The 14,502-nt window shown below is 41.4% G+C and overlaps 1 protein-coding gene across 2 annotated transcripts in view; it reads left to right on the forward strand.

Annotated features, from left to right (window-relative positions):
- Positions 1-175: 175 nt before the first annotated feature.
- CUL1 (cullin 1) overlaps positions 176-14,502 on the forward strand; it is a 66,156-nt gene continuing 51,829 nt past the window's right edge. Inside the window, exon 1 of one of the 2 annotated variants that reach the window (XM_034638972.1) lies at positions 176-508. In XM_034638972.1, the coding sequence (XP_034494863.1) occupies positions 369-508 (140 nt within the window). In that variant the 5' untranslated portion in view covers positions 176-368. The remainder of the gene's footprint in view (positions 509-14,502) is intronic. The other variant, XM_002923770.4, reaches the window with a different exon arrangement.

Genomic DNA, 14,502 nt, shown 5'->3' on the forward strand with positions numbered 1-14,502 from the left:
TCCAAACTAAATCTCTAAGTAAGCGTATTTCTGTACGTAGATCATAAGAGTTTGTTTCCACAGAGAAAGGGAAATAATCTCTAGATGAGCGTGGTCCGTACCCACTAATGCCTACAGACTGAATGTTTCTATCTGTGGGCAGGCACCCTAATACCCACCCCAGGATGTCAAGAAAGAATCCATTAATTTGCTTTATTTCTTCTTTAGGTTTGCCTGCAATGAGATTTCATTCTCTACATTTAAAGGACATCCTTTCTGAGCTGCTGTGAATAAATTTGGAATGATACTGTATATTTTCATCTAATGGAGAATTAGCTGTACCTTGCATAAGGATTGCTACACTGGACGACTTCAGAATATTACTCACAATGTCATCAAACAGGAGTCAGAATCCTCATGGACTGAAGCAGATTGGCCTTGACCAGATATGGGACGACCTCAGAGCTGGAATCCAGCAAGTATATACCAGACAAAGTATGGCGAAATCCAGATACATGGAACTCTACACGTATCCTACTGCTTGAGCTGAAATTCATTTGTTTAGAATTTTGATTACTTATAGTGTCATCTGTGACTTGTTAGAAGTTTTACATCGGGTTTTCTCTTTCCAGTTCACCCTGTGATATAATCAGAGTTCTTTTTTAGCTTTAAAAATTAACTCACTCTTTAAGTTTTTTGACCAGAAGTGAAATTGGCTAGTTAGTCTAAAGCAGTGCTGTTCAGCGTGGTAGTTCCTCGCTCCATGTGGCTGTTTACATTTGCAGTCACTAAAACGAACAGTTCCTAAGTCATGGTTTCTGTATTTCAAGTGCTTGGTCGGTGGCAGACTACTTCTGTCGTTGCAGAAAGTTGTTGGTTTCTGTATCGTCTGTGGCCACCCTCGTGCTTTGGGTGCTGAGTGGAGTCGTTGCATCAGAAATGGTCTGGTCCCCGAAGCCAGAAATATCTGCTGTCCGGCCCTTTATGGGAACAGTTTCCTGACCCTCCTCTAAAGGGTTACACATAGAGCACAGTGTTTTACGGTTACGACCTTGTTTTACAAATATGGTATTAAGGTATTTCACTCACTCATTATGTGGTCCGTGGTGTGCGCGAGGGACTCTCTGAATGCCACAAAGGTCATGAGGGTGTAAGCATTGTAGCTTCTGTTCTCCATTATGTACTCGATGATACACTTGCAGGGTTTCTGGATTCTGACCGAATGTAAGAAATTGAAATTTAAGCTAACTCACTAGAGAGCAGATTGCTCCTGATTCGCTGGCTCTGTCTAGTAGTTGATAAAGGTGCTAGCTCAGTGGAGATCTAAGTGTAAATTTTTAGTGTGTATCAATAGTCTTCAAACTTGGTTTTGTGATATTCCAGTATACCCTCAGCTATGCGGATATTTTAGTCTTTCTCCCCAAATTAGCATTCCTTTAAATAGATATGAAGCTACATGTCTAGCTCAACATAAACTTAAAAGTTACCAGAGTACACGTTCATAGGTGCACGTACGTTTACATTGTTAAAAAAAAAAAAAAGTTTAATTGAGACACACCTCACATACTATAAAAATTAATTTATTTTTGGCGTGCCTGGGTGGGTGTGAAAAAAATTCACCCTTCTTTAAAGTGATTTTTAGTGTATTCCCAAAGCTCTGCAGCCGTCGACACTAATTGTGGAAATTTCCATCACCCCAAAAGAAGACATTAGCCATTAGCAGTCACTTTCCATTCTCCCTCCCCTCCGTCGTGGCAACCACTAATCTACTTTCTGTCTCGATGCGTTTGCCTACTCTAGACTTTTTGGATACATGGAATCACATAATATGTAGCCTTTTGAGACTGGCCTTTTTCACTTAGCATAGTGTTTTGTCTTCATCCTTGTTGTATCACGTGTCAGCGCGTCATTCCTTTGTACGGCTGAATCATCTGGAGAGATGCTGCGTTTTTGGGTTTTTTTTTTTTTTTTGGTAGGTTTTATTTACTTGACAGAGTGCGTACAAGCAGGGGGAGCAGCAGAGGGAGGAGTAGACTCCCCACTAAGCAGGGAGCCCGATGTGGGACTCGATCCCAGGATCCTGGGATCATGACCTGAGCTGAAGGCAGATGCTTAACTGACTGGGCCAGCCAGGCACCCTAGATGCTGCATTTTGTTCACCTGCTCGTCAGTGACGGGACATCTGGATTGTTTCCACCCTTTGGATGTTAATGAATGATTCCGTTATGAATATTGTAGGTGAATTTTTGTGTGGACAGGTGTTTTCAGTTATTTTGGGTGGATAGCTAGGAGTGCGATTGCTAGGTCATAGGACACAGAAAACCTTCAAAGAATCTTTGACAAACGAGAGGACATTACGCCACTCAAAGAGGGTTGTGACTTGCTTAAGTGTACGACTTTTTTTTTTTTTTTTTTTAAATCTTGTAAGTAATACAACTGAAAATGGTGATTCCAGTGGTGAGACAAGGCACTTGGCTGGATTTCTGGTGTGCAAAAAAACCCCCCAGGGGAGCCCTGGTGTGGAGACCACGGACATTTAATTGCTGATCTGCCTCTGGGGAATTTCTTAATATGTCATTTTTGGCTAAATCGTATTGGGTCTTTGTCCAGTATAGTGTTAGGCTCTTAGAACTCTGAGAACGTAGAGACTTTGCTTGTGGCAATTACTGAATTCTTGTATTCTACAAATAATTATAATATGTAGTTGTTCTGCAGTTTTAAAATTTTTAGGAATGCTGCTCTTCAATTGAGTATTCTTTTCCTTCCAGTTTTGTCTGAGAACATAACAGCTTCATACATTTATTAAGAGTGGAGAGTCTGGCCTGAGTCTAAAATATTTTACTGTAATTTAGATATTTACGAATAACAGCTACAGTTTTGAGTCTCTTGGGTCAGGCACTGTGCTGAGAGCCAGCTCACCTTCAAGGTTCACGTTGCCCCTGAGGGGTGATGGGAGTGACCCTCTGTTGGTGTCGGAAACCAGTTCTCCAGAGGCGTGTGTAACTTGCCAGATTGCTGCAGCAGCACCAGTAGATGATGCCCGTCCTCAGATGGCTCAGTGGGCTGACCCTCGAACCTGCCTCGATCCGCCGACTGCCTTCAGATTTTGTGTCTGAAGGAATCACGGTTCTCAAAGTATTTTCTATATTTTCCTCATGAAGTTCCACAGAAGAGTGTTTTGAACTTACGATGTTAACTTTTGGGATACAGGTGTGACAGTAAGAATGTCTATTTGTATTTATTAATTATTGTAAATCATAAAATCCACTCCCCCCCTCGCCTGCATTTTCAGGGTCCGTGTTGTTGTCACAACTAGAACTTTAGGGCACTGGACATAGCTTTCTAGAACACATCTTTACTTCTGCTGAAGTTTGCTGAGACCGCACTGTCTGAAACACCACTGCAAGCTCGAGCCCCACCTCCGTTTGCGTGATGCGCCAAATTTTCTTAACGTTTTCTCTCCGGGTATGTATTCAGTCTCCCGTGTAACCACTTACTGAATCACCTCTTAAAATAATCTCCCACGGGCTGGCTTACGGTGACATCTACCACTTGAGATTGTCAGGTTCCGTTTCAGGGTAGCAGGTGCTGTGGGTCCTGGGAAGAAGGAGCAGATGTGTGCTTCACTGTCCACTCTTCAGAGGCAGACGAGCTTTGTCAGGAGTCGCTGCAGGAGAATGGCTTAGAAACGGGAGACGGAAAGCTACTTGAGAGACAAGAGGGATCCTTTTTCCTTCCTGACTCTGGCTGGTAGCTAACAGCTAGATTTTTACCCTTAGTTTACCCTGGAGAAACATATGTGACATGCTTTCTAGAGAAGATACCCTGCTTCTGAATGTGAAACAAATATTCTTAGAGCCTTATTTACGCAGTGTAAACAGTTTTCTTGACTTTTTAACTCAGAATGGCAGAGGAAAGAGAAGGGTATTTTGGGAAAGAAAAAGTCCCAGAGCATCTGCAGTCAGAAAGATCTCGTTCAGTCCACTTTGTTTCCAACCACTGCTCAAAGGCTTCATTTTTCTTCTAAAGTTTTAGCCTCCAGCCCCTGCTCCTCACTGCATGTCTGCCTGTTCAGTGCTTCCATCTCTTCAGTTCTGACTTACTGTGATGTCTTACGTACCGTACAGTTGACCCTTGAACAACATGGGAGTTAGGAGCGATGACCTCCTGTGCAGTCAAAACTCTGCATGGAACATGACTCCCCCAAAAATGTAATAGCCTTCTGTTGACTGGAAGCCTTACAGATAACATAAACAGTCAATTAACACGTATTTTGTATGTTCCATGTGTCGTTTACTGTGTTCTTACAATACAGTAAGTTAGAAAAAAAGTTATTAAAATCATAAGGAAAAGAAAATATTCATAGTACTGTACTGTATTTATCGAAAACACATCCACATTTAAGTTGAATCCACCCCACACGGTTCAAATCCCTGTTGTTGAAGCAGGGGTCAACTGTAATTACAATACAGTGACTTTTTGCGGAGGGGGGGGGCTGTAAAATATAGGAGTGCATTCTGTGCAGGTGGGTATCTAACAGTCAAGTGTGTAAATAATAGTAGGTGTTCTTTCTTTTGAGCTTGAAATAGGTAATGTAATTTCTTTTTCGGTTTATTGACACCGTTATACTTAGGGGTGATGCATGGGTCCTTGTGGCGTAACTGAGAGCAGCCCATGTGATCGAGTCTGCCCGCCAGGCTGTGTGGTTGAAGTTTCTGTTTTTGCCTACCCCTTGTTTTGAGGTCAAAAATCCTTTTTTATTTGGGTCAATATACACCTCAAATCATGATTTTTGCCTTGGAATCAAAAGATACCTGTACGTTGACGTCTTTCTTTTTTTTCCTTATGCCTGCGAGTTCTCCTCAACGTTGAAGTTTCTGGTTTTTAAACCCTATAGTGCTGTGGGCTGAAATAGTTTATTCTATTTTCTTACCCTGTTTTTTTTCAAAGTCTCCTTTTTCCCCAACCAGTACACTAAGAATCACATTCCTATTTCCTAGTCTTGGCTGTTTACCTCCCAGGAGGTTACAACATAAGCATACTCAGGATTTATATTTAATCTCCATCCTGATACTATGTGACACAGTTCACAGTCCCTGGAGTTGGGGGCACTTCTTCACCCAGAGTAAATCTGCTGAGCGCTGGGCTGCCTGCAGCATATGCTTTGCAGGGCTAACATGCCAGGACATGCCAGGACATGCTGGTCCTGCTGCTGCTCGGTCCCTGCCAGCTGTGCGGTCGCGTCCCGGCTGCTGCCGTCGTTCTTCTCAGGTCGACACGCTTAGCCCCTTGCCAGCTCTCCCACAGGAGCTGTGGGCATGAGGGGAATATTCCAGGTGGTGGCCTTTCCACTTCCTTGGCCTGTCTGCTGCAAACTTCTCTTTTCTAGAAACTCAAAATCTCACAGAAAAGCAGATCAAGCCAAAAAAAATAACAAATTCTTCTCACAATACATTCATGATGATCCATGTCTACTTTGAAATAACTATCTAGCCCAATGAATGTATTTGGATATTTTCATCTTTATTTTTTTTTTTAAGATTTTAATGATTTATTTATTTGAGAGGGAGAGAGCAGGAGCAGAGGTGGGGGAGGGGCAGAGGAAGAGGGAGAAGCAGACTCACCACTGAGCAGGGAGCCCCATGTGGGGCTTGATCCCAGGACCCTGAGATCATGACCTGAGCCAAAGGCAGATCCTTAACCCACTGAGCCACACAGGTGCCCGTGGACATTTTCATCTTGTACTTTTGTTTGCTTGCTTTTGTTTTTGTTTTAGTAGTCTTAAGTTGATACGTTTTGCTCACCTATTGAACATGGTTTACATCAAATAAGCTTAAACATAAAGGTATTTTATAATTTTTCCAAATGTAAGCTACTGTTCTCATATTTATTTATCCGTGCTTTGAAAGTAGGGCTCTAAAGGACGTAACTGATTCACAGAAGAAATGCAAATGAGAAAATATCCCACCTCATAATTTTTGAAGAAATGAAGAATTAGGGGCGCCTGGGTGGCTCAGTCAGTTAAGTGTCTGCCTTCAGCTCAGGTCATGATCCCGGGGTCCTGGGGTCGAGTCCTGTGTTGGGCTCCCTGCTCAGTGGGGAGCCTGCTTCTCCCCCCGCCGCTCCCCCTGTTCATGCTTTCTCTCTCTCTCTCTCAAATAAAATCTTAAAAAAAAAAAAAAAAAAGAAAAATGAAATTTTTTACACCAAAACTGGAAAGTTTTAAAAAGAAATTATTATAATGCGTGTTGGCAAAGAGTGTAGGGAGATGGAATTTCTGTAGTCAGATGGAAATGTTAGTTTGCTGTGATCTTTCTGGAGAGAAATCTAGAAATACAAAGACCCAAATGTGCTTTTGCCCAACGTTTTGTTTTGTTTTTTAATTTTTAACTCCGTTCTAAGGAAATAGTGATATTCAAATTTTATGTTCAAGGCTGTTAAAAATATTGTATTAATAGGAGACAGTGGAAAACAACCTCAGTCTTCATCACTTAGGATGAAGTGGTATTTAAAGTTTATAAACAGCCAATAAAAACGCATTGAGGAGTATTCACTGCCATGTAATAATGTCTATAACAAGGGAGCAGCAGGATAGAGTGCTACGGTGCTGTGAACCCTCAGCACACCCTCTCTGCTTCTGAAAAACAACATAGCACCTACTGGAAGTAGCTCTCCACAGGTACTGGGCTTATAGATGATATATTTTTTTAAAGATTTATTTATTTATTGAGAGTGCACACGTGTGCACATGAGGCAGGAAGAGGGAGAGAATCTCAAGCAGACTCCCATGTTGAGCGAGGAGCCAGACACAGGGCTTGATCCCATGACAGTGAGATCATGACCTGAGCCAAAACCAAGAGTTAGATGCTTAACTGAGAGGCACCCAGGTGTCCTGATATTTTTTTTATATAGATTACATGTTTTTAAATGCTCTTCTGTGCTTTTTAGTTTTTAGTATAGAAGTACATATTAAAATACAGTTTATTATTTGTTTTCGTTATGCACGTAAAAATCCTAGTTGTACTTGTAAAATTCTGCCTTTCACTACTGACCTTATACTATTAAAATAGTTTATAGGATTGACAAATTGTATTTATCTTTGAGGAGAACCCACAGAAATTATATTGCATATAGTTGCCTCTAGAAGCGGTTTTTTTCTTATTAGTATAAACACGATATGTTCAGGTTTTTTCCTTCTAAATTTAAAGATTTATTTATAATTTTGAGTGAGAGAGAGCACGCACAAACGGGGAGGGGCGAAGAGAGAATATTCAAGCAGACTCCCCGTTGAGCATGGTCCCGGACGCCAACGTTCTTAGTCTCAGAACGATCCAAGTTCAGGAGTCGGACACTCAACCGACTGAGCCTCTCAGGCGCCCCACCTTCTAAATTTGATTCATAGTACACCTGTTTAGAGCACTTTGAGCATTTTCAGACATACTTATGTTAATCATAGTCAGTTGCAGGCAGACATTGCTTTTGAAATATGCTGTGGGTGTGGATTTGCTTTATGTGGGATATCCCTTTTCAGAACCATACCTGACAACAGCCTAGTGAGAACTTGATTCTTCTATAACTTTACAGACCAACTGTACCAAATGGTAGGTGGTCTCTTGTGGCTTTTGTGTATTTTCACAGGTGGTACATGTGTTGACATGTGAAGATAGAAAGTATTTGTAATGCAACTTTTAGTGTAGTCTTTCCAAATGACTTTAATATAAATTAGTCGTTTAAAATTCCACTGCAAGTTCCCGTTGGGTGAGAAGTGCTGGTGGAAAATAGTTCTCTTGGTTTTGCTTCTTTAATTAAACTGTTCTTTCAGAAAATGAAAGTGCTTTGAGTTTGGTGGTAACTAAAAGTCATGGAGTGATTGCCCAGATGTATTTAAGTGGAAGGCGTGGTGCTGGGTAACAGTCATTGGAGTCCCCTACCTTTCCCCAAAGTGCCGACAGCCCTCCCCTTGGTTACAGCTGGCTGTGTGCAGGCCACTCCTGCCATGGAGACGAACCGTCCCTTACGATGCCTGCGGCAGGGAGCGGGCTCCGGAAATGTCTGCAGGAAAGCATGCCGTGTGGGGAGCTTTGCCTCAGACCCCTTTGCATCCGATGGGACCCCTCTCAGTGACTCATCCCTACCAGTCATGCAGAAGTATGCCTCGGCAGATGATTGAGCAGTTCTAGGGGCACGGAAGGTTGTCCGGCCTATTTTCGGAGGCGGCACCAGGCTTGGCTCTTGAACACACAGACTGCCACGCCGCCTGCCACTTACGGGCCCCCGGCGCTGAGAGGCCTGCAGACCCTGAGAGGCCCCGGCCTGCTCGGTCCTCATCTACTTTTCTACCTTTGGCGGTGTTGCCAGGTAAACTCCGGGGAACTTTTTGAAAAGCCTCTCCAAAGTTTTAGAAGTCAAATATGTGGGTTTGTTAGACTCCGGCTGCCTGAATATGAAACAACTAACCCATTGACTCTTGAACGGAGCTTCTGTTTTGTTACCTTTTAGATTTTTCGTTTATTTTTACTTCTTGATGGTTTCCTCTTAATTCCTATATTTAGTTTATCCTCATAGTCTATTTTAGTTGTTTTTGGTTTAAAAGTAATTTTAGATGTGACCCATTTTCTTCTAAATACTAGTCATTTATTTTGTTTTTATACTCTTCATCTAAAATAAGTGATGTATTAACACAGAGCTATGCATGTGTTGGAACGGCGGGTGGTATGTGTGGTCTCTGGAAGCAGAGCGACAGAAGGAGCCCCACTTCATGCAGCGAGAAAGCATCTGGAAGCCTGAAGGCTGTGGTTTCCCCACAGCAGAAAAAAACCACACCCAGTCATTGAGGAGTGCATCCATTCCAGAGTCTTTCTTTCCATATGGATTATTCTCCCTTCCAGATGCTGTACTCAAGCACTCCAGCGGTGTCTCTCCTCACGTCGGACTCCAGGGTGACTCAAGGGAGGACTAGTTCCCCTGGATAGATGATTTCTCTCCAGTAGCTTCTGATACACGTGAAGAATCTGCTTTTTCCTTTTCTGATACATTTCCCCACATATTACGGTTGATTCAAAGCTAAGATAAAAAACTGCGAACTGAAGGTTGTGTGTTGTCACAGCTGTATAAGGCCTGTCCAGATGGGTGGGCTGTGGCTCTCGCCTTTCCGCTGACTCAGCCTTGATTCAAAGCCCGATCCGTGCCATTTCCTTTTAAGAGGGGGTCCACTGCTCCCTCAAAAACATACACCTAGGGGCGCCTGGGTGGCTCAGTCTGTTAAGCGTCCAGCTCTCGGCTTCGGCTCAGGTCATGATCCCAGGATTGTGAGTTGGAGCCCTGCATCAGGCTCCGTGCTCAGTTGGGAGTTTGCTTGAGGGTTCTTTCTCCTTCTCCCTTTCTCCCTCCCCTCCCTTCCCTCTCTCAAAAAAAAAAGTATACATCTATTATTATCTTCCGTATCAGCTTTGTATCTGTTTCTTCTTCATGAAAACAGTGAGTAGGGGTTCCCTAGGCCAGCAGTTTTCATGAGGAATAGCCGGACTTTAGGCTGAACTCTTCCAGTTGGATACAGCCACTCTCTGTGTGGAGTACAACCACCTGTAGGAAGAACTCAGGAACCCAAGAGCAGATCTGTTTGGGGGCTTTTTAAAATGGAATTTTTGTTTTTCGGATCAATAATCCTTTTGTAAAATTTAGAAGTCCGAAAAAAGCACATGGTGAAAAGTACACCTCCTTTCCTTCCCTCTTCTGTTCGAGTCTGGGCACACCCATGGTCGCTGTAGCTGCTTTCTTGGGCACATCTCTGGTGTTAACCCGCACACACGCATACACGCGTACACACAGAAAACAGATTTTTATAAAATCACCTTTAACACAAATCCTCAATTGTAAGTAAACATGTATCAGTAGAGGGTTTTTTTTTTATGCAAATGGTTCCCTGGTAATTGATCTTTACAGAGAACTTTCTCTAAACCATCCCTGTGAGGGAACAGAGATGGTGTCCTGACTGCACCCCATTTTGAGCTTACAGCTAACCACTTGTAGTTGTTCTTGTCATCTAGAGACAAGCATCTTTGTTAGAGACAATGGAAAAATTTATTTTTCTTTTTGATTACTGATAATATTTGTACTTTAGTCAGAATTAGGAATCGGCCAAAAGGTTGTGTTATCCAAGTGCTGTTAGAAATGCTGAAGGCAAATACTCTGAAATCAGAATTACTTTTGGCAGATAGCCCTCCAAATGTGTAATGTATTTTTTTTCTGTAATTCATATGTAGGTCACTTGGTTTAGGTAGATTTTAGGATTCTGGCTTAGATATTATGCTTTGTATCCTGGTTTATTTTCCTGTTCTGTAGATACTTATTCTGGCTTATGTTTTATTTTTCTGTTATGTTTCAGGTATTCTTATAAGTTATTTCAAATGCCTAATGAAGTGGAAGGTGATGTGTAGGTGCATGTGGGTGTATGTGATGGAATATTTATGACGGGATATTTTGATGGTCTCATTTTGTTAATTACAAAGTCTGTAATGAGTAGTGTAGACAGGTAATATCGCATAGGAGATACTCAGAAGGGAGAAAGATTTTGACCCTGGCAGGGTTGGAGAGTTTAATGAACCAGTACAATTTAAGCAGACTTCAAAGGATGACCATAGATACGAAGAAAAGAAAGGATAAAGTCTTGCCAAGTTTGGCTGGAGGGAGAAAGATAGATGACAGTGTGGCAGGTAGCACTTGTAGAGGACATGGCATTGGCTAGCTTGAATTGTAATATAAAAATAGATGAATTGATTAGTTTAACTGGCTTGGATAAAAGGATGATGCCACATTTTAGTGAACCTTGAAAACCAGATGAGTTTGTACTTGTTTTATTTTGTTTTTAAAAGCATAGGTTCATAGAGATTGGATATATGACTTGAGAATTAATGACTTGATGTCAACAAATTTTAAGAGGCTTAATCTGGAAACCGTATGGGATTAAAACAGGAAGAAATCAAAGGCAGCAAGAGACCAACTTGGTCTTAATAGCAGTGATCCATGCGGGATACTATGTAAGTTCTGAACTAGGGTAGTGGCAGTAGAAATAGGAAACAAAAGGAGCCAATTTCTGGGCTTCTGGTTACAGATGAAAATTACGTTTTGACTTTCCCATTTGTGACATCACTAAAATGGTAGTAAAAGAATTTTAAGATCAGTGAGGATGAAGGATGGAAGAAAATAAACACCATAGGCGAGAATTCAACAAATTTCTTTTGGGGGGGACAAAAAAAAAAAAAAAGAATGTGCTTACTGTGATGAGCCCTGGGTGTTGTATATAAGTGAATCACTAAATTCTACACCTGAAACTATTACCCTGTGTGTTAACTAACTGGAATTTAAATAAAAACTTGAAAAAGGAAAAAAAAATTTTTGGAAGTTGAAAGGCAGGCAGAGGCAGCGTACAGGTTACCAGGATATAGGAAGCCTTGGTTTAGAGGGTGCTCAGAGGCAGAGGCCGCCGGAAAGCCGCTGTTCCTGCAGGACTGGAGATCCTCGGGATCTGAAGCCTCGGGTATGGCAGAAGGTAGTGTAAGATGGGCCAGTGCTTGGGAGATGACGGGTAGATTCCATATCTGTTAAATTAAAAGCCCATCATCTCCTTCTGCTCCCAAGTACAGAACAGTTGGCAGCCAAGAGCCTATGTCCCTGGCATCCGACTTGTTGCTTGTATTTAGAATACATCGAATGGGACCATCCCAGAAGACAGGAGGCCTAGAGGTTGGCGTAAGTAGGAGCTATCAACACTGGCTATGATAGAAGGTTAGCATCTAGAGTGATGAGTCCCCAATTCCATATCAGGATCCTAGTGGTGATGGAAGAATGAATGGCCCTGAAAAGCAAATCCATTTATTGGCATGAGAGGAGGCAGCGTTGAAGTGGCCAGCTCACCCGCTGTGGCCCACCAGGCTCACGCAGGCCAGTGGCATTTCAGGTTGGTGTTTCAGTACCTTATCATTATGACTACCTAAGGAGTAATAGTTGTGTCAAAGAACAGGCTAAACAAACATAGAGCAAAAGGGAACAGGAAGAAGTTGAATGTTTAAAAAAAAAAAAGAAAAGAAAATGTTTAAAAATTAGCATGGTCAGCTAGAAGAAGCTTATTACAATAGTAAATTAGGAACAGGATGCTATGAAGAAAGAACTCATGTTTCAAATGATAACTCAGATGTTAGAAAGGAAAGTGATAGAGCTGGAAGAATAGCAGAAAGTGAAATAAAAGGGCACGAAGCTTTGGAGACTGAGAACTACCCAGGCGGCCTGATGTCTGACTGTTAGACATTCTGGAGAAAAACAGGAGGTGAGGTGTTGTGTTTTGTTTTGTTTTGTTTTTTTAAGTTTATAATACCTTTCTGTGAAGAGAATATAAAATCATTTCTCAGAACTGAAGATGCTAAATCTCTAAAGCCCAAGATGAGAAGATCGATGCCAGGAAAAAAATTGGGAAATCTCTGTATACAAAGACTTAAGAGATAACCACGAAGCTGTGGATTGAATTTAAGGGAGCAGGATAAAGTTCCAGAATTATTGTCCAGTTGGTCTAGAGAGCAGCCAGTCTGTATTGGAGCTGGAAGACCAGGGAGCCATTGTGATTGTTGCCTGAATTAAGACCAGGGGTACCACGAGTGAAGAAACCCAGCTTTAAATTACCAAGAGCAGCATATGGAACATATCAAAAGCCCTAAGCTGTCCTTCACAGAGGCGCAGTTACAGAAGATCCGCATAATCTAGCATCCTCTTCCTTTGTATGGTATTGCTGAGTTGTAGAAGTTCTTTCTGTATTTGGGGCACCCGTGTTATGTCACATAAGTTTTGCTAATATTTCTCCCAGTCCAAGGTTTGCTGTTCCTTTTCTTAATGGTGTCTGTGGGTGAGCAGGTGTTTTTTATTTTGAGGAAATCTCATTTAATTTTTTAACAGTTACTGTTTTCTGTGACCTATAAGAAGCCTTTCCCTAGGTCACAAAGATAATGTGTTTTCCTCATAAAGTTTCATGGTTTGGGTTTTTACATTTAGGTCTATAATCCATCCTGAATTAACTTTTGTATATGGTGTGAGATAGGCTTGAGGTTAGTTTTTCCATCATACGGGCATCCATTTTTAGTTCAGCTTCATTTGTTGAAAAGATCTGTCCCCACTAGATTGCTTTGGGGTCTTTGTTAAAATTAAGTGAGAATATAAATATGGTTCTGTTTCTAGAATTTTGTTTCTTTGATCTGTATATCCATTTTAAAGGACTGCTGTCTTACTACTTGGTTTATGTTTTGTGAACTATTTTTGCATCTGTGTTCATGTGGGATATTGATTGCTATTTTCATTTTTTGTTTCTTGATTACCATTGCATTATGAAAATTCTTGTAAGTCAGGTAGTATAAGTCTTCCAACTTTGTCTCCCCTCCACCAATAATTATAATTCCTTTGCATTTCTGTGTAAATTTTATATTTAGTTTGTCGACTTCTACTCTGAAAACTGCCAGGATTAAGATTGGAATTGCATAGAATTTTTTAATAATGATTTTATAGAGATAGTAATTCACATGCCTTACAGTTCATCCATTTAAGTGGTTTTTCAGTGGTTTTTAATATATTCAGATGTGCTCAACTGTCACTACAGAAAACTTTAGAAACATTTTCATTACCTCACAAGCACTATATCCTTTAGCTACCATCCCCTTATTTTCTCCACCCCTAGTAATCTTTCTGTCTGTAAATGTGTCTTAATAGATTATTCTGAATATTTTGGATAAATGTAATCATCATAATATATGGTTTTATGGGCAGAATTGTGTATCCCCTAAACTCATATGTTGAAGCCCTAACCTCAGTTTTATAGTATTAAAGTTTAGGCCTTTGGGGGAATAATGACGGTTAAATGAGATCCTAAGGTGGGCCCTAAGCCTGTAAGGTTGGTGTCCTCAAGAGGAAGAGACCCCAGAGAATGCTGTCTCCAAGCAGAACAGAGGCAAGGTCATGCGAGGAGACAGGGAGAGGGCAGCCATCTGCAGGCCAGGAAGAGCAATCTCACCAGGAACCAACCCTGGTGGCACCTTGATCTTGGACTTCCAGCCTCCAGAACTGTGAGAAATTAAATTTCTGTTATTTAAGCCACCCAGTCTGTGGTATTTGGTTATAGCAGCCTGAGCAGATTAATCCCCATGGTCTTCTGTGACTGGCATCTTCCATTTACCATAATGTTTTCAAGCTTCATCCATGTTGTAGCATAGATCGGTATTTCATTCATGTTTATGGCCATATGATACTGCACCAGGTGGACATATATTTTGTTCATCCATCGATTGATGGACATTTGGGTTGTTTTCTGCCTCTTTGCTGTTGCGAATAGTGCTGCTCTAAATATCTGTGAGCAAGTGTTTGTGTGGACATATGTTTTCATATTCTTGAGTAGATACCCAGTAGTGGAATTTCTGGGTCACACGGTAGCTCTATGTTTAACCGTTTTTGCGTAACTGTTTTCCCAAGGGACCGTTCCATTTTACTGTG

This window comes from Ailuropoda melanoleuca, chromosome 1 (assembly GCF_002007445.2).
Source record: "Ailuropoda melanoleuca isolate Jingjing chromosome 1, ASM200744v2, whole genome shotgun sequence".
Taxonomy (NCBI): domain Eukaryota; kingdom Metazoa; phylum Chordata; class Mammalia; order Carnivora; family Ursidae; genus Ailuropoda; species Ailuropoda melanoleuca.